Here is a 19,186-nt window from a genome sequence, read left to right as displayed (position 1 = left end):
TGTTCTGGCTGGGGAAGAGAGCTGCTTGGAGCAGCTCAACCAGCTGCCCAGTGGGGCAAACAAGTTCCTCCCCTCTCACCCTACGTCTTGTCTCCTTGGGCTGGAAGCTCTGCGAGACAAGGTCTGTCTCTTGGTGTGCGCAGCGCCCGGAGCGATGGGACCCAGATCTCACTTCGCTGGTGCTACCCTGCCCCGCATCGCTGAAGACCGAAGCAGCCTCACGCCCTAACCCCGTAGGAAGCAGCAGCGTCTCCTCCTCGGCAGGATTTACACAGATCAACAGGTTCCCCGTCAGGCGGTCCAGTTCCCCGCTAAGACGCGCCAGCATCCTGCCCCCGCCCCAAGCCCTACATCCTGCAGCGTGGCCAGCAACAGGTCTGCAAAGCGCAATCCTCAAGCCCTGGACACCTGGGTCTTGCTTCATTCCAATTTTTAAAATGGACACTCTTATTTAGGAGCCGTTTGCAGGCTCCTCTGAGAGGCAGCAGGATACAGGGCTTTGTAGGCATGGATTCTTCCACCAGCTCCGACACTGGCCTGCTGGGTGACCTGGCTCGCCACTCTGTGACTCAGTTTCCCCCTCTTTAGGGGAAGGGACGGGCACACAGAGACAACACTGCCTCCACACTGTCCTCCCCGATTTATATGTCGTCCTGTCACTCTGTTTGTACAGCCCCTGGCACGACGGGGTCCTGGGTCCATGATGGGGGCTCCGAGGTGCTAACCCCAATAAAAGCAATGCACACACCCCCCAAAGACCAGACCACACCTGGAGAGACAAATATCAAAGCCTCTCCCAATGGGGGTCCCAGCCCGCGCGCACACACACCCAGCATTCCTTGCACTGGATCAACTCCACATTCACTGAGCGACGCGACCACCATGCTCCAATTCAAGGCAGCTGGACACATGACCAAAGCTCTTAACTAATTTCCTACCCTTACACTGCCCCACCCACAAGCACCCCGTACCCGTTCTCTGCCTGAGGCACATAACAGCTTAGTCACCAGCCAGCTCCCCAGTGGGTCCCTTTTTATCATCTAGGAGCAGCCAGTCTGCCCCCAGAGGCGAACAGCTGATCCAGACCCTAAGTGGCTCCACCCCCCACAGCCATTCCCCGGTGGGCGCTGCGGTCCTCCGGTCCAGCCCCTACCCCTGCAGCCAGGGCATGGCAGGGGCAGAAGGAGCCCCCCCCCAAGGCAGAATCCCCCACTGCAGGGAATAAAATCACAACACGCTACGTCCGTCCATCAAGAACAGAGCTCAGGACCTCCTGGGAAGGATACTCCAAGGCTGGCCCTGCCCCTTGCTCTGTTCTGCACCAGTTCCTCCAGGGCTGCCAGCCCTGCATCTCCCCCCGCCCCAGGGGACACACTCTGCCATGAGATTTGTAGCTCACCCTCACCCCACATTCCCAGGAGAGACACGCCACGCCCCACTCCACAGACAACTAGAGCGGACTTGCCCCAGGCCACCCCGCTACAGAGGGATCTGGCAAAGTCGCAAATGGAACCCACGAGTCCTGACTTCCAGCTCCCCTGCTCTAGGAGGAGCAAACATCTTTGGGGGCCTGAATTCTCGGGTTGCTACCCACTTGGGGTTTCGCTACTTCGTTATGAACAAGGGCAAAAGAGAAACGGAAGAGAGAAAGCAAACAGGAGATGCTGGTGATGACCCAAGAGCATCCATCCCCGATTCGAGGGGAAGAGGTGGAATCATATTCGCAAAAAGAAAAGGAGGACTTGTAGCACCTTAGAGACTAACCAATTTATTTGAGCATGAGCTTTCGTGAGCTACAGCTCACTTCATCAGATGTATACCGTGGAAACTGCAGCAGACTTTATATACACACAGAGATCATGAAACAATACCTCCTCCCACCCCACTGTCCTGCTGGTAATAGCTTATCTAAAGTGATCATCAGGTGGGCCATATTGCGGCTTCTAAGGATCCCTTTCGCCCTATGAGCGCAAGGCATCCCTGGTCGCCTCAATTCAAACAGATCCAAGGGAAGGTGATTTAAACACCGACTGAGATCTGGACCTAGTCTGGGAGGAACCAGCCGGTTTCACCTCCTTCTGCAGACCCAGCCCCTTCCCCGCCTCTGCTCTCATGTTGGGTGGGGGAACCGCCTTAGGATAAAAGTCAGACTTGCATTTTAAAACCGGATGCCAACAAAGCTGGAAGGATATTTCCACTCTAGCGGGGTCTCTCCTCAGCCCCCAGGGAAAGAAAGAGGTGACAGCCAGGGAAGGGCTGAGGGGGATTCAAGAAGAGATCCTGCTCTTTTTTTAAAACAGCTTTTTTTTGCAATTTAAATTTAAAAACGTTCCCGGCGTTTTTTATCTGTAACGGGCTCGGTAATTAAGCAGCAGTTGGACTCTTGTAACAGAAGAGGATACAGTGGCATCCTCCACGCTCTCTGCCTCTACCTTTCCCCCTCTTATTTTTTCTTTCCTCTCCCCTCCCACGCATTTAAGAGGGGGATCTGGCACATAGCGGTGGGAGAGTCTGGGGTCTCGGGTTCTATTCCCAGGGAGTGGCGTCTAAGGACTACAAGCAAAGAGGGCTGGGAACCAGGAAGCTTGGTTCCACTTGGAGATCCTTGCATGAAAAGCACTAGGAGAAGGACAAGGGCTAAGAGTCCCAGATCACAGTGACCTCCAGGGGAGCCATGCCCAGCAAAGATGTTCTAAACACAACCATCGTCACCCACGCTAAGGGCAAAATCATGTTAGTTAAACATGATAACAGGACCCACCTTCCCCAGGGTACACCCAGCCTGTGTGTATGTACAGTGCTGAGCGCAAGGGGGATCCAGTCTCAGGAGGGGCATACAGGAGCTACCTTCATACACAACATCTGGGCAAGAAAATATAACAGACCTGCAAAAACTGGGTGGGGAGGGAGGATTTATTTTAAATTCGCTCGCAGGCATCAGGTTACAGAGGCCAGGGGCTGGGAAAACACGTAGGCATGTGCTTAACTTTAGGCATGTGCTTTCCTGGATTGGGCCCAGCGTGCATTCGAGTATCCAGGTTTAGATCTCTTCCCCTCCCTGGATTTGCATGGGGATAATGCTCCATTCAGAAGAACTTGCTACAACCAGGCTCCCTTTTATCAGGAGAGGAAGAAACTCTTGGCTGTCTTTCCTGAGCACCAATGCTCCGAACATTCGGAGCGAGCCCACATTGCCATTCCTGGCACAGTGACCGGAAACCGCTCTTTGCAAAAAAGAGAGCAAGGCTTTTAACACAAAAACAATTCATACTGACAGCTTCCCCTCCAAGCCTGTTTAGCCCAGCTCTGGGACCAGGGCTGGAGGGGTTCGATTTTTAACCAGCCCACACCAGTCAACGTCGATTTCACTGAACACACACAAGCCAAGGGAAAAGTATTTCCGGCTAGAATCATTGGAATTTACAGGCAGGCAAAGGAAGGAGAATGGGGCCTGGGAACTGACTGAGGTTTGATTTCAGGATATTTACTTTGCCTGCTCTGACCTGGGTGGGTGTTGTGACACTTACAAAGCTTTAACTTTTTGAATCTCCATGTCCTTAAATAATTACTGACGGATTCCCCTCCATTGGCTGATACCCTCTAATTCTATGCAACCGTGGAAAAAAAAAATTTTTTAAATCGATAGCACTTTACAAAAATGCTTAGAAATAAACCTGGATTTTATCCCTCGAAAGGCCAGCAATGACCAGAGCAAAGAAACTCCCCAGCCCTAGGGGCTCATGATTATAAACAAGCTTTTAGTACCAGGGCGAGTAATCGCCGTGACCCAAAGGGCTACTACAAGGCAAGGCTTGGTAGCACTCCTTTTTCTCCTTTTTCTGCAGCATTAGGTGCCTTACAGGAGCGCCTAGTGGCCCCACTGAGTTTACAATCCAAGCAGTCAAAGGGGATGGAAGGGAAACTGAGGCATGGAGCAGGGACGAAACTTGTCCAGCAGGCCCATGGTAGAGACAGACACAGAAGCAGGCAATTGCCACACCGGTTCCTGCAAAATTTCTCCCAAGCCAATTCCCTGATTATTTAACACCAGCAAAGAAGCCACAAGGTCCTACTGTGTCCGGGATGGGGCCTCCCCCCTAACTCTGCAGTCTATTGCTGCCATAAAGCAGCAGCCGAGCTCGGAGACCCGGGCAGAGCCGGACAGCACGGCCTGGCTCGTCTCAGCCCTGATCTGACAGGTCTGTGGAGTTATTTATTGCTGCAATAGGCAACTGCGTTTATCACATCAGCAGTTAAAGCTCTGCCCGGATGTGCTTTACTGCGCGGGGATGCTGTTATTTTATGGCTGAAGCGGAGAGACGAAGGCTCCTCCAGAAACCGGGCCTGCATTGGGCAATAAAGCAATTTTACATTAGGGATTAATAGGCATTTCATCTGGATGTCTGAGTCACAGAGCAGGGCTCGAGGGTGAGCAATCAGACCGCTAAGCTGGTATTGCCAATTGGGAGGGAATCTGGTTACGGGGAGCGGTTGGGCGCGGATGTGAAATTACTACGGCCTGGACGGACGCTGATAAACCAAACAGCTTAAAGGCCTGGAAGGAGGCCAGGGCTATCGGTGCAATTAGTTATTCCACTCAACCTGTCTGGCTTGCAAAGCAGGGTTTGTCTACACGGGGAAACTCACCGGAATAGTGACGGCCCCGCGGCTCCCGTGTGCACACTCGACTCCGCTTTTGTTCCAGAATCATCAGCGTGCTCAGAATAATTCTCCCGGAAAAGCATCTCCCTACGGGAAAGCTCCCCCCATCCCAGCCCTGTGTAGACAAGCCCTAAATTACTCAGTGGATCCACTTTGCCGGTGCCCTACACACTCCACAGCCCTCGACAGGAAAGATTCTCAAGGGCTCAAGGCCTAGCACTGGGGCCAAACCATCAGACAAGCATCAGACTTGCATCCCACAGAGGAAGTAAAACAAAGGGCCAGATGTCCAAGGAGCGAATCTGGCAGCTCCCACTGCGACTGTCCGGGCCAGTGGTCGGCTTATGCTGGCATTTTAAGAGGAGAACTCTTGCTCTGTAACTCATCCTCTGTGCCCCCTGCAGAGAGACGCTGGAAGGAACTTTGCTGAAAAATCCTCTTACCTCCCCCAGATCCAGATTTTCAGCACTGAAGAGAAGGGGCAGCCAGTGCTGGGGGAGCGGGCTCCGGAAAGGCTCAGCCCCTGGAACTTGCTTTCCACCCTTTGACCTTCCAAGCTCCTTACAAGAGACACCTCTTCAAGAGATGGAAGCGATCAAGGGACGAAAGGGGGTTTTCCGTAAGGGGCTGACCGAGTGGCCACGGAGAGGTGCCGTCGCACATGGCTGGGACTTCGCCGTCTTTTCATTTGAAAGCCAACTGAGACAGCGTGTCTGGTGGGTGGAGCACTGGACAGGGGCTCGGGAGAACCGGGTTCTACCCCCGTCTGGGTGACAGCGGGCCAGTCACAGCCCTGCTCCGTGCCTCAGTTTCCCTCTTTTTCAAATGGGGAGAAGGATACTGACCTCCTTTGTCAAGCACCAGATAAGAGCGGAGTATAGAGACTAATACAACGTCACTTTCACCGAGACAAACCCTTAGAACCAAGAATGGGACGTGCACCAATATCCAGACCAAGCGACGTGTTATATAGCAAAATGCAAAATAATTTACCTTCCAGGGAAAAAATGGTCACGCCGCTAAGCGTAGCAACTAGCCCCTCCTACCCCAAATCACACCCTAAGTGGGGAGCAAACCACAGCAAGAAAACATGCAACAGCCCCGTGGCTATTTCAACGCTGCCCCTGCAGTCGCAGGTAGCAGGCGGCCGTGTTAGGCAGGTGGCACCTTGAGCTCATCTAAGACCCTGTGTGGCCGATGGGAGTTGGGGGATCTGAGCTAAGCCAGCCTCCCTGGCCGGAAATTCAGTCACTGGGAAGGACGACAGGGGACGGGGCTGGAGCCACAAACACGTTAAATACGAGGCCCCGGGTTCGTTTGGTTCTGAAAAAGAAAACGCCGTGCGGTCTCCAGCGTCAGGTGGAGAGCAAAAGGACAGGCTGCGGGGTGATTCACCCTGATGTCTGCAGGGGCTCTGGGGGACCCATTCCAGCGGTAGCCCAGCGTGGAGCCGGGCCGCTACAATCATGTGATGTGGGCACACACACTACGCATGGCCCCAATGTGACAAAACCGTAGCAGCCGACCTCTGTGCTTGGATACTAGATATATACACGCACACAAATAGATTACACATACATGGGCAATGTGCCAGTTGCCTGAGGCTAGCTGTATTAAAACACAGACTACAACCCAACCTGGGATCGGATTCGGCGCTGGATGTACACATGCGGCAAGAGACAGTCCCGCCCGCAAAAGACCTGATGAGCTAACTAGAAGCCTGACACACAAGGACGCCAGGGGAAACTGAGACACGGAGTCGGGAAGCGACTTGCCCAAGGTCACGCAGGAAGTCAGTGGCAGAGGTACGTCTCCCGAGTCTATTCCAGGACCCTACCCACACCCACCTGCTCAGCTGGCATCTAAGTCTCCCCATCAGAAATCAAAGGGGCGCAGCCCTCCTACCTGCTCGTCGTTGTACCCTCGATCAGGGGGAGGGGAGTGCTGATGGCTCGCGGCCAGCAGCAATGAGCAACTCTTGGCAAGTTGAGCAGTTTCAGATTTTCTTACCCTGCGGTTGCAGGCTCCATTTGAGGCCACTGCAGCTTTCCAGCCGGGCACCCCCACCCCACACCCATGTGCCCCTCTAGGACCCGTCCTCTTCTTCACCCGGGGAACTTCCCTCCCTCCTTGAAAAGCCAAGGAAAAAGGCTTGTGTTCTGCTCCAAGATAACAGCGCGCTGCGTTCCCTCTGCCTCCGCCCCGGCCAAAACATCCATGGCCCGCGCCCCCCCCCCGCAAGCCACAGACCTCTCTCAAGGCCTCCTGCTTCTGTTCAAAGGGAAAACTGGCTCAGGAGTTCCCGCACCACGAACACCGGCATTGCCGGACCCAATCAGAGCCATGGTCCGGCGGGGCCTGTGTCCTCTCTCCAGCCTCCGTTTGCCTGGGTGGAAGTGGCAAGGAGCCCTCGATTAGGCACATGCGGATAAGCTGCCTCCACACCAGGTTTCCTTCTAATTTCCTTTAACTCGACACTGGCTTAAGCCCCCCAAGAATGAGGTTGAACAGCCCTTCCCAAATTTACATTAGTGCCAACCGGAGGCGATGCATGGGGTGAGAGGGGGGCCCACAGGGGGTCAACTCCCCCCTCCCATTTAGCACAAGCTTCTACCCAGTTTGCTAACCTCTGTTCTAGGTCCAGAGATGACACGTGGGGCGGTCACGTGCCCCCACCCGAACCTTTCAATTGGACCCCCCCCCATATCAACAGTAACGCGTCGCCTCTGGCATCAATGAGAACAACTCCAGATGTTCTCGTATCCATGGAAACGGCCAATCCTCTTCTGCATATTGAGGGTGTTAAAAACCTCTCCAGCACCTTTCACCACCCGCCCTCCAACGGGGGGGGTTTTACAGAGAGCTCCCCTGAATGCGGCCAGCTCTGGGGGGGGGAGGCCACACCAACAAATGACACACGGCAAAAACAAAAACAAACCTGGGAGGAGGGACTTTGGCAAAGGAAACCAAGGGAAAACTCGTAAGCCCAAAGACCTCCCAGGTCCACACATGGCACTTTTATGGGGCTTGGCCCGTTGGCTGCACATCGGGGCACTTAGACATCTGGCCCCAGGTGATTCGTCCAAGATGAAACCAGGAACCTTTGGTGGCCGAGCTCAGAACTGACCCCGCGCCCGCTTGCCACAGTACGGCGCCGTAACCACCAGCCCGGCCGTCCTTGTGGACCCACTGCCCGTGGGAAAAGGAGGTTTGGTTTTGGTTTGTTTTTTTCAAAAAAAAAAAGGGTCCTTGCAGGTGCAGAGGGGCAAGACAACTCGTCTCGTGCAGCCCCGGGGAGGGCGGGCGGGCGATGTCACCAAACGCAAAGCAAAGCTTACAGCTCCGTGAGCAAAGCCGGGTGCTGAACAGACTCACTATTAGCCCGTGCCAGTCCGATAGACAAGGGGAGGCAGAGGAAACCGAGGCATGGGGCATGGAAGTGACTCGCCCAAGGTCACCAGTGGAGCTGGGAACAGAACCCAGGTGTCCTGACTCCCGGCCAGTCCCCTACGCGCTGGACCAGGAGCAGGCAGAATGAACCCTCCTCATCTGCACGTGTGCGAAATATCACCCTCTAAGGCCTGCAGCAAACCATCTCCAAAGCAAACAGCGAGCGAGGCTGGAGCCAACAGCCCGGGGCACAAGATGCTGCTGTGGAATTCACAGAGGGATGCGTTGTCCTCCGAGCATCGCTCTTTTGGCTGCTCTCCCCGGGATCCACCCCCGCACCACCCTGCCACCAAGGCCTAACACTGATCTCCCAGCCAGCCCCCAGCCAGCCGCAGGCGTCGAGCACACCTTCATCCTTTGCAGAGTACAAACTCCTCGGGGACAGAGCAGCGGCCCTGCAAGAGGGGCAGACTCAGGACATGTGGGACTCCCAACTAGCCGGAGCCTGGAGTGCTTTGTGGGGTTACCACTTGCGGTCGTGACCGAGTCTGCAATAGCGACTGGGATCCTGGTGCATCGGGCGCTGCAGCATCACCCCGAGCACAACAAGGCGGCCATCTCTGTGCTACCGTTACGCTAATCAGTAACAATGCTGCCAAGCTTCTGAATCCAGCCCCCTCACAGGGTCGTGCGTGTGTCTGATCTGCATTCAGCTAACCTGGATTCAGGCCGCTAATTCCAAGGGAGAGCGTCCACACCCGGGTTTAAAGCGGTTTAGACAATCCACTTCAAACTAACACCGCCAATTAATCTGGATTAAATTTGGAGTGCCTGGGCGCACAGTTTAATGCACAAAGCTTATTCCAGTTTAACAGACCCCGTATCTGAAAGCAGCATCAGCCGGTGACCGTAGAAGGAACATTAAGATCTCAGACACAAGGTCTGGTGCCCGTGACCGGGCCGCGGTGCCAGAACTGCCCAGCACAGACCGGCATGGACCAAGAGCCAGCCAGAGCCCCGAAATGGAGTCAGAAGAAACGTAATTCCATGCCCCAGACTCCCTGGCCCAGTGCCGGGGCTGGTTGTTTCTGCTGGCAGAGCTGGTGCCCCATCAGCTGCGCCTACGGCAGAGTCACTCCACGGCGCCTCCAAAGCCAGCCCCACGCAGCCTGACATGCAGAGGTCAGAGGAAGGGACCACATGCACTGCAGACCGAACTCTGATGGACTCAAACCTTCCTGTGGGCACTCCAGCCTGGAGAGGGCAAAGGCTGGCTGGTCTTGCGGCTAAGACACCGGCCTGGGACTAAGGGGATCTGGGTATATACCTGCCACGGTTTTCCTCGGGAAGTCACTGCTCCATGACTCAGTTTCCCAGCTGTCCTTCATTGCAGAGTTAGCTCAGGAGATGGGCACCCAAGTGTGCGCTGCCCTGCTATGCAGCCCTGCCAAGTTACCATGCCCTCGCTCGTCCTGCTAGAACTTCAGGGGAGGGGGCACATCCCACGGGTCTGAGTCCACACGAGGCTGAGCCGCTCTGGGATCCTTTCCCAGTGGGTGGCAGGCCAGTTTGCCCATCCTCCTGGGCACAAGGGGGCAGGAGGGGGGGAACGGGACGGGACTGTAGGGAGAACTGGGGCAATTTAGCCTGGGCCCTTGCTGCAAAGTGGACAGGGCACCAGCCCTGTGAAATCAGCACCCGAGCTCTAACCCACCCCACAGCTGAGCCAGCAAGCCCGGGTTGAAAGCACGGGGCAAGATGTTGTTGGGTGTGGACCAAAGGACGGGTAAGAACCTGGGCTAACGCTCCACTCAACACACCGTAAGAAGGGAGGCAACCTCCTGTTCTCCCACTCTTTGCCGGTTCAGACTGTAAGGCCTTTGGGGCAGGGACCGTCTCCGCCCACGTGGCTGGGCCTGGCCAAACAGAGCCTCTAGGTGCAACCGTAATGAAACCAGGCAGGGTCTGCTGTAATCCGTACCTACCCTACACCCCAGGGAGGATACTGCTGCCCTGCGGGGCTTGAAGCACAACTGGCCGCCGAGAGAAATTCACTCACCCACCCGCCCGCCCCCCCAGGAGCCACGGCAGCCAGCCAGCACCCAAACCCGGAGGAGAGGCGGCAAGATATTCCGTATCGTTTTCCCAGGAAAATGTCCCCTCTTTTAAATGCACTGGAAGTTCTGTAGCTCCGTCCGCCTCCCCCGCTCCCAGGCGGGGGGAAGAGAGGGGGGAAAAACACTCTCCGGGCTTCAGAACAAGTGTCCCATTTACAAACTACATAACCTCAGAGGCTCATTCTCCGAAGCGGAGTCACTGTGTTCCCCGCACGCCTGGCTGGCAGCGGCCAAGGTGCCACAAGGAAGCAGGGAGCTGTCTGATTCATAAAACCCTCACAGGGGTGTCTGCGAGACCCAGGCGGACCAAAACAACCCCTCAAAGTCTCAGAGGCTCGCTGATGCGACCTGAACTCGGAGTCCTCGCCCAGCTGAGAGCCACGGGCCCGGTCCTTTCTGCTCATGGCTGCTGGGGGAAAAGTCTAGGCCCTTCTGCATCCCAGCCCCACAGCGGCAGAAAGACCCGTGAGTCCTCAGTGCAGGGGGCTCCTCAGGCATGGCTCTGATCTTCCAGGACTGCCTCCCCATGCCCACCGGTGCAGGAACCGAGAGGCCGCGCCCTGGGCACAGAGGGTCACTCGCAAAGGGAACACAATGCAGCAGGCGGTCATCCCGCTCCGTTGCCCGAGCTGCTCATGGGTGCAAAACGCTTCTCCTACCAGAAAGGCTGGGGCCGGAGCCAAGTCCTGGGGTCTCTCCTCCATTCGCAGTGCCCACGCCGCACAAGGGCAGGATTTTGCTGCCCCCGGGGCATTTTTCCGCCGTTGATTTTCTGTTGCGTTTGGCAATTTTGAAAGGTGCTTCTCCAAGGCCCAGAAAGGCCCTGAAGAGATCCAGGCCTTCCCACCGGACACACATGGGTTCCCTTCCTGAGTGTCTGAACAAAGGCTGAAATATGCTCGGATCGGCCCAGAGGGGGGCATGAAATTGACGTCATGCCAGAACGCCAGCCCCATCCACACACCGCAGTGCCAACCTGTAATATATGTCTACACTGCAATCCAAGCCCAGGGTTCAAACTCAGGCTCAAGCCAACCCCCGTTCCGTCTACACACAACTCGCACTAACCCAGGGCTCAGATCCAGGGTCCAAGCCAGAGTCCAAGCTGGGACCCAGAGTTCAAGCCCTATTGCTTTCCAGCGTAGCCCCACTGGACGCGTGCTCAGGGAGTACGCCAAACCCATCCCACAAGCCAACTTCCTTTGTCCTCTGGACAGTCGAGGTTTCCCACACTGCGCCAGGAACAAAGGGCTAAAGCAGCCGCATTGTGGGCGGACGCTAGGGAGTCTGGGATACAAGCGGCTGGACTCGGGCCCACACAATGCAGTGGAGATCCTGGAACTTCAGGCTGGGACCCACGGTCAACAATTCCTAACAAAACCAACATAGACGCTCAAGCCCTAGGTTAACAAACCCAGGGCCTGCTAACTCGAGTTCTACTAACCCGGGGCTTGTGCTGCAGCATAGACGGACCCCGGGACTCCCTCCCTCTTTGATCTCTCTGCCAAGCCTCATATAAACTCTTCGGGGCCAGACTCTGCCTCTGCGCCCGGCCCGACGGGCCCCATCCTCGCTGGGGCCTCTGGGCAGTGGTACAGTAAGAGTTCTGCTTGCACACCAAGGAGGCGTCAAATGGCCAAGGCTTCTGGTCCACGACCAGCCTCGCTTGGATCAAAGCCAGCAGGTCAGAGGCGAAAGCTCCAGATCCTATTTCCAGGAACTCCTAGACCCTCCGCGTCTGTCTGCAACACGTGTCCATCGGATGCTTCTCCACTGGGCTCCCGCCTCGGTCCCCTGCCAGGCTATTTAAAGTTACCATTTGCAGCCCGTTCCCATGCAACAGAATCCATCGGAGACCAGCGTCTCCTGCCAGTTTAAAAAGCACAATCAAAACAAGCAGCATTATTCCACGAGGGCGAAGCAGACACAGAAGTTCATCCTTTCATGTTCTGCTCTGACAACCCCATTTTAAAAAGTCCCCCCCCCAAAAAAAAAAAAAACAAAAAAAAAAAAACCACCCCCCTTTGGCAGGATGAAACCTCCCATCTGTTTGTAACTGGTAGAAATGATTAAAGAGGAATCTGGTACAGTTATGTCTGGTCTGGAACACAAAAGTCAGACATTACCCTACCCGTCTTGGCACTTACACCACCACGGTTCCACCGCCTGTCTGAAAGAGCCAGGGTTGCGCCAGGTAGTTTGTTCCCAGACAGGGAGGGGGTTCTTTGCATGTTTCAGAGGAGGGCGTTTTAGCAGACGAAATGCCGAACTGAAAGAGCTTGAAACCAGACGGATATTGGGACAGAGGAGAGGGAACAGTCGGCAGCAGTGACAGCATCCTAACAGCTGCGGGATAGAAAGCCAGGCGTTTCGACTCTCAGTCCAGTCTTCTGCTTCCAGGATCTGTTCTGAGAAAACACGTCTGAGCGGAAAGGAGACGCTTGAGGGAATCCATCGGGATGGGCCGGGAATGGCCCGGATGGGCTCCAGAAAGAGACAAGGCCACTCCGCTCCACACTCTGAAACGGGTTTTGATTGCACCAGAGATCAAACGGGCGCTGCACAGATACAGAGCGGGGGACAGCCCCTGTCTTGAACAACTTATAGTCTAGATAGACAGGACAGGCAAAGAAAGGAGTATTCTCCCCAATTTACAGAAGGGAAACTGAGTCACCGAGCAATTTCTTTTTTTTAAAAGGGAAAGTTTTCTAAAGTGCACAAGTAACTTTAGTGCCTAAGTCTCATTTTTCAAAAGAGACTTGAGAGCCTAAATCACATAGGTCCTGTGGAAAATCTTCCCCTACGTGACTTGCTTGAAGTTTGTAGCAAGGGCTGGAATTGACTCACTTCTCCAAGGCTGTTGCCGTAATAGCAAAGGCAGCCTGCCTCCCCAAGGGCCATGCAACCAGGGGGTGCTGCTGGCTGAAGGGACAACAGGGAGGAGAGAAAGCTCAAGGGGCCCCAATTCCCCTTCCCTAACAAGAACAGGCTTGAGGCCGGAATCGCTAGGTGGATTTTTGCCCTGTGTTATACATCATCTAGTATCCAAGCTCTTCTGTCTTTACTGTGGGTATCCCCATGCGCCCTGGGGAGGCAGGGCAGCGCTCTTGTCCCCACGGAACAGATGGGGGGCAGTGGCATGGAAAGACTAAAGGACTTGCCCAAGGTCATACAGGAAATCTGTAGCAGAGTGGGGAATTGAACCTGGGTCTCCTATGTCTTTGGCTGGTGCTCTACCCACTGGACCAGCCCTCCTAATACAGGAGGGCACATTACGTGACGCTCTTATGCCCTTCAGACACCCAGGAATCGATCCAATTTTAAGACCGATTCAAAGAAAACCAGGTTCAGCCAACTAGGAAGGGTCGCAGTGGCTGGAATGGGAAAAGCTCCCTAGGAAAAGCTATTGGTTACCCTCCGCTTTCCTGCCCAGCCTGGGACGGGAAGCCATTCACACCTGGTGCATCCGATGGCCGGCACTTGAGGAAGTATTAAAAATTGACCGCTTCCTTTTCCAAACAATAACGAAGCCCTGAAACAAAAGGTGGGTGCGGGGGCAGGGAGTAATTTACTTCCTTGCCTCTGACCCGGGCATCTCTCCCAAAGGCGGTGTTTACATTCCCAGGAGGAAAAGATAAAGGAGCGAGGGAGACCAGGTCCAGCACCGACAAGGACCAGGAAATGTGCAATTCAAGCTAAGCTCGTGGCTGGGGCGCGAGTGACACGTGCAGGATTATGGGCACTGAGGCCAGAGGAGCAAAGAACTGCTGCACTGCAATTAAACACTCGCAGCCGGCCCGCGTCAGCGACCGGGGCTGCTCGTTCCCCACCCTTCCACAGACACCCGGGGGCAAGGCACTTAAGGAGCCGCCGGCACCACAAAAACCAATAAATAACCCGGAGGGAGCAAATCGCGGAGCCCCGGGTCTCCAGACTTGGCCCTGCGCTCCGGCGCTAAAAATAGCCCCGAAGAGGCTACCGCCCCTTTGCCAGCGTTCGCAGCCCAAGCAGGAACGTCGACACAGCTATTTTTAGGGCCGTCGCACGAGCCCGAGTCTGCAGACCCGGACGCCGAGACTTTGCTGCCCCCGTTTTTCGGTCTCTCTTGTTTTTTCAGCGCAGGAGCCTTCAGCCCATTCCAGCGGGACTTACGTCGGGGCTCTCTCGTTTCAGTCACAGATCTGCGTGTGGAATCCGGGCGTACCCCACAGTGCAACCCGACCTCCTGAAACCAGCGAAGAACTCCACGGAGAAGCACGTCCGAGTTCCGCGATGCAAACCCAGGAACGCTAACACGCCGGACTACAAAGTAAACGGACACCTATGGATAGAAACAGCCTGGGTTTTGCGCACCTCATCGTATCTGTAGCTAGAGTTTAGCTGGATAATCTTAACAGTCGCAAAGTTGGATTGATTTACGTGCGGGGGGCTTACGGTATCCTAATCACATTCCTTATGGGCAGGGGTGACAAACCGATCAATACGGGTTGGTATGTGAAAATCAGCCAGAAATGTAAAAAGCCGCACCTGTGCACGCCCAGGGTGACCGTAAACCTCTGATTCCCAGAAGACAGGAGGGATAATTTCATAATTGCGCTATTCTGTACACAGCCCATGATCAGAAGACAGCGTACTGGGTAAGATGGACCATGCTCTGACCCAGTGTGGCCGATTCTTGTGTCTACACTGAACGCTAAACCCGGGCTCTCACTCAGGTCTGAGCCCAAACCCCTCTTTTGTCCACTCAGAGGTCAGCAAGCACTCAGGAGTCAGCTCCCTGCTGTGGGGGTGGCCCGAGTCCTGGCGGGACCTGGGTCCAAGCCCTGGCCTTCTGCAGTGCGGACACAGGTCAAACCGCAGACCCGAGTCGGAACGTCTGCACAGTGCAGTGTGGACGTGTCGGTGAGAAATTCAATCGCAAAGCCAGGTTTACAGGGCAGCGTGGACACCGAGAGCCCAGACAAGACCAGGTTCTGCAGACCCAGGCACAGCATTCAGTGGACACACATACCCTTAGTCTCATGGTGCTTTCGTTCCCTGTCTGTACAATGGCAATAACAGAATGGCCCTGCCTTACAAGGGGATGCCAGGAGAAATCCAGTGAAGACTGCGAGGCCCTCAGGTAATGGAAGCATAAAAGTACCCAAGATTGACAGACGGTTACCACTGTGCACCATTACTAGGGGTTTGCATTGCAATTCTACCCACAGGCCTTAATGGCTGGGCGTCCCAGCGCAGGGCCAAACACACCAGCACACGGACGGAGCACAAGGTCCCAGTGAGAGGGATTACTTGGTAGGTGTCTTACAGCAGCACCTAGGAGTCCCAAACCAGGCCCCCCATCGCTGCACAAACACAGAGCGAAGCCCGGACCCTGCCCCAGGGAGCCTCCAACCTCAGAATCCAGCCCCTGGAGAAGCATCAGGGCAGCCGAGGTCTGCAGGAGCACATCAGCTTGGGTACAGCTTTCCCCTCAATCCCTGCCACCGAACGAGCATCTCCCCAGACACAGCATTTGATGAGTCGGCAACTCAAATTCCACAGCCCAATGAGCAACCCTCCAATAAATAAAACCGCCCTGCCTACGCAAAGCAAGGGAAGGTTTAAACTTTCATGTAGAACAGCAGTTCTCAACCGGGGGTACACATACCCTGGGGGTGTGCAGAGGTCTTCCAGGGGGTTCATCAACTCATCTAGATCAGGGGGTGGCAAGCAGGGCAACTGCCCTGGGTCCCACGCCATGGGGGGCCCCCCACAAAGCTAATTTACATGCTTCCGGGGTGCAGCAGCCTGGAAAGGTTGAGAATCACTGACGCAGAGGATTATAAATACAACCAGAATTTTTTTATGTGGTGGTTTAACCTTAACCCGGGCACTTGATGCCTCTTCAATTTGAGGCCAAGATTTTCAAAAAGGGACCAGCGATCTGAGGTGGCCAAAATTGGGGATTTGAGAGCGGCGCGTCAAACTGCACCGAGCGTTTGCTCTCGGGGAAGCAAGCCCTTTGGAAAGGTCTCAAGCTGAGCACTGCAAAAAAAAACCACACAGAGGTCCCCGGAACCAGGAGTCACTTAGGAGAAAATCTTGACCTGGCTTCATATGGATTTGCAGTTAATTCAACCTCGTTAGGCGCAGCTAATGGCGCACGAGGAGGGGCTGACAGCTGGGAAACCAAAGAGACTAACGAAAGAGGGCTCATTAACAGGTAAAATGCTATGCCTATTCTTGGCACGAAAAAAGCAAAAAGACACACTCAACTGTTCGTCAGATACAACGAGCGGCCGCTCAAATCAGTTATTCAATGAGCATCCAGGGCCCGGCTCTCACCCGTCTAACACAACCCCTGTGGACAGAGCTCTCCACTGCATCGAATAAATAGACTAGATAGAGGGGTTTCAGAGCTCTGGATACAGTAAAACAACAATTTGCCTGGCAATCCACTGCAAACAAAACCAGCCCAGAATTCAGCGCAGGCCCTGGCCAGAGCAGCCACATCGTGTGGTCCACACGGCCCCCAACAGACTGAAGTTACAGCTTTGAATGAAGCAGCAAATTCAAAAGGAAACGAGTTTTCCAAAGCAAAACGGATTGTTTTTTATTTCAACTTAATGATGCATGATGTTTAAAAGTGAACGACTGAACCCCCACCCCATTCCTTTGCTTAGGCAGGTGCTGTGCAAACTGGAGACCATAAATATCCATTTCAGATTTTCATTGTCCTCCCCAGGTGTTGCTCCGGATAAGTGGCATCTTTTAGCGAGCTCATTAGTTAATCCAATTAAAGATGCAACTGGAAAGGCAGGAAGGTTCTCCTTTATTGTGTGCAATTCATGCGTGTCCATCCTTTGCACCCGATTTTAAATTTACAAAAACAAAAAAAAACTTGCCCCGCGCCCCTCCCCCATGCTCCTGGAGGCCGGGACCCTCTTTTGTTCTGTTTGCTGGGGTGCCTGGCACAGTGGGGTCCTGCTCCAAAACTGGGGGCTCCTAGCCTCTAACCTAGCTGCATTCATTTGAAGGAAGGACTTCAGGCTGACTACCACTTAAGCCGGTGTTTCACTCTAAACACCCGAGTAGCAGCCCTAGGAAATCGACGTGTTTGCGGGACTGGAGTCGGGCTGTTCGATTTCTCTGGCGAAGAGGTACGCTGTAATCTATATTTAGCATAAGAAACGGCCGGGCGCACGGGAGAAGGAATCCTTATGCAATGGGATAGGACCCAGCAAGCCAGCTCTGGAAACCAACCCGCCTTACTTATTTATTTTTTAAGAGGAGGCAGGGAACAAAAAAACCAACAAGTTTTAGCTGAATTGTAACATCGAAAGTATTTGCCGCTGCCTGGAGCCAGCTGCCAAGGTACATTAACCATAAGTGACTGAAAAGTTAAGTCAACAGCAAAAACGGACCTGTAAATAGCTCGGCATTCATCTTGTACCAGCTTGTGCAAAAAACAAATGGTCGCAAGTTGCAAAGAGATCATCTCAATGCACTTCTTTGGAGGAAATCTACAACAAACACAATTCAGCAGGTCAATAACCCTCTCCAAGGTTTCGGGATGCCCCATCAACACAGGAGCAGGGCATCGCAAAATCTTTCCAGTAGTTATCCTCACAACTCCCCCGTGCAACAGGGCTATTATATCCCGTTTTATAGATGGGGAAACTGAGGCACAGAGCGGCTAACTTGAATTGCCACAGGGAGTCTGCGGTGAACTGAATAAGGTTTGGAGTCCCAGGCTAAACCCTCCTTGGAGCAGGGAGTGTTTTTTCGTTTTGTGTCTGTAAAGCACCTACCCACACTGGGCCCTGGTCTGGGACCGGAGCTGCAAAGTGCTCCCGGAATACACCCAATAAATAATGCACCATGCCCAGCATGATGGGGTGCTGGTCCAGAACTGGAGTTCCCCCACACCGCTACTGAGGTACAGGTCACCACCACGGGGCCAGCCTGCCTCTCAGACACAGCCAGGTAGCTCTATGGAAAATACACAGCTGCCCGTTTATTGGGTTGGGGCAGGACTAGAACCCAGATCTCTCCATTCCTCCCCAACCCTCTGCCGTGGAGCCAGAGAGATTCTGCACTGGGAGTGGGTCTGACACGCAGGAGGGGACAGAGATCAGCTCACTCAAAGCACGACCATCTTGTCTGTTCCGCTGACGACGTTCTGCACTTGCAGACTGATTCAACTGAGCCCCTGCAGAGCCCGACCCTGCCAGCCCCAGAGAGTGTACAGGGAACTATTGTGCGCTGGCGGGGCTGCGTATGTCTGACTGCCCCCTCTTGGAAAGAGTCGAAATTGCTCAACTGTGTGTCACGGGCCCTACACTGCTCACGGGGATTCTCCATTTCAGGGCAACAGGGACACAAATTCCACGGCCATCTCCACAGGGGGCTCCAAATAAGCCCAGCATTCAAAATAGTGGGCTGCGAACTGCCAGAGGACCATGGCTTCTGTTATGCTACTTGGCCCATCTGTGAAGGTGAAATCAATAGCAAGCATCCCAGTGTTGCTGTTCGGCCTCATTCTTCCTACATACAATCCAAGGCAAACCTGAGAATGGTCCCCAGAGGTCCCAAATCCATGTCCCCCTCCCTGTTCTATCCACTCAGACAAAAGCTTCCTCCGACACTTCTTATTAAACAGAGCACTCAGCAGGGTGCAAAACAGATCTATGTATTTCTGCATCTCCCCTCCCCTATAGTGTTAGGCAAACCACTGCCCCGCTTTGTGCCTCAGTTTCCCCTCCATGGGGGGCAAGGACTGTCTCTCACTCTGTGCCCATGCAGCGCCCAGCAGGACAGATCCCCACTCTCAACAGAGGCTACTGCAATGTACCTTAATAATAAGAATACTACAAAGAAAGACAGCCCCCTCCTGAAGACCTGGAGGGATAAGCCAGAGGACAGCCTTGCCCTGCAGGGCAGCATGCGAGGCTAGCTCGTGCATGTCTCCGACGCAGTCCGCACCCCGGGCTTTGCACGGCAAGCTAACTTCCAGGGCGTGATGAACGAAATGG

The 19,186-nt window shown here is 54.4% G+C and overlaps 1 protein-coding gene across 3 annotated transcripts in view; it reads right to left on the bottom strand.

The window, feature by feature from the left end:
• The window catches only part of LRP1 (LDL receptor related protein 1), a 178,611-nt gene that overhangs the window by 147,449 nt on the left and 11,976 nt on the right, over positions 1 to 19,186 (bottom strand). The window contains exon 1 of one of the 3 annotated variants that reach the window (XM_075121482.1): positions 4,648 to 4,726. The exons of the other annotated variants lie outside the window; for them this stretch is intronic. Within the exon in view, the coding sequence (XP_074977583.1) occupies positions 4,648 to 4,711 (64 nt within the window). The 5' untranslated portion in view covers positions 4,712 to 4,726. Of the gene's footprint in view, positions 1 to 4,647; positions 4,727 to 19,186 lie in introns of those variants that run through there. 3 annotated transcript variants of the gene reach the window in all.

The sequence above is a fragment of the Caretta caretta genome, chromosome 20 (genome assembly GCF_965140235.1).
Source record: "Caretta caretta isolate rCarCar2 chromosome 20, rCarCar1.hap1, whole genome shotgun sequence".
NCBI lineage: Eukaryota > Metazoa > Chordata > Testudines > Cheloniidae > Caretta > Caretta caretta.
This window is presented reverse-complemented; position numbering and strand designations above follow the sequence as displayed.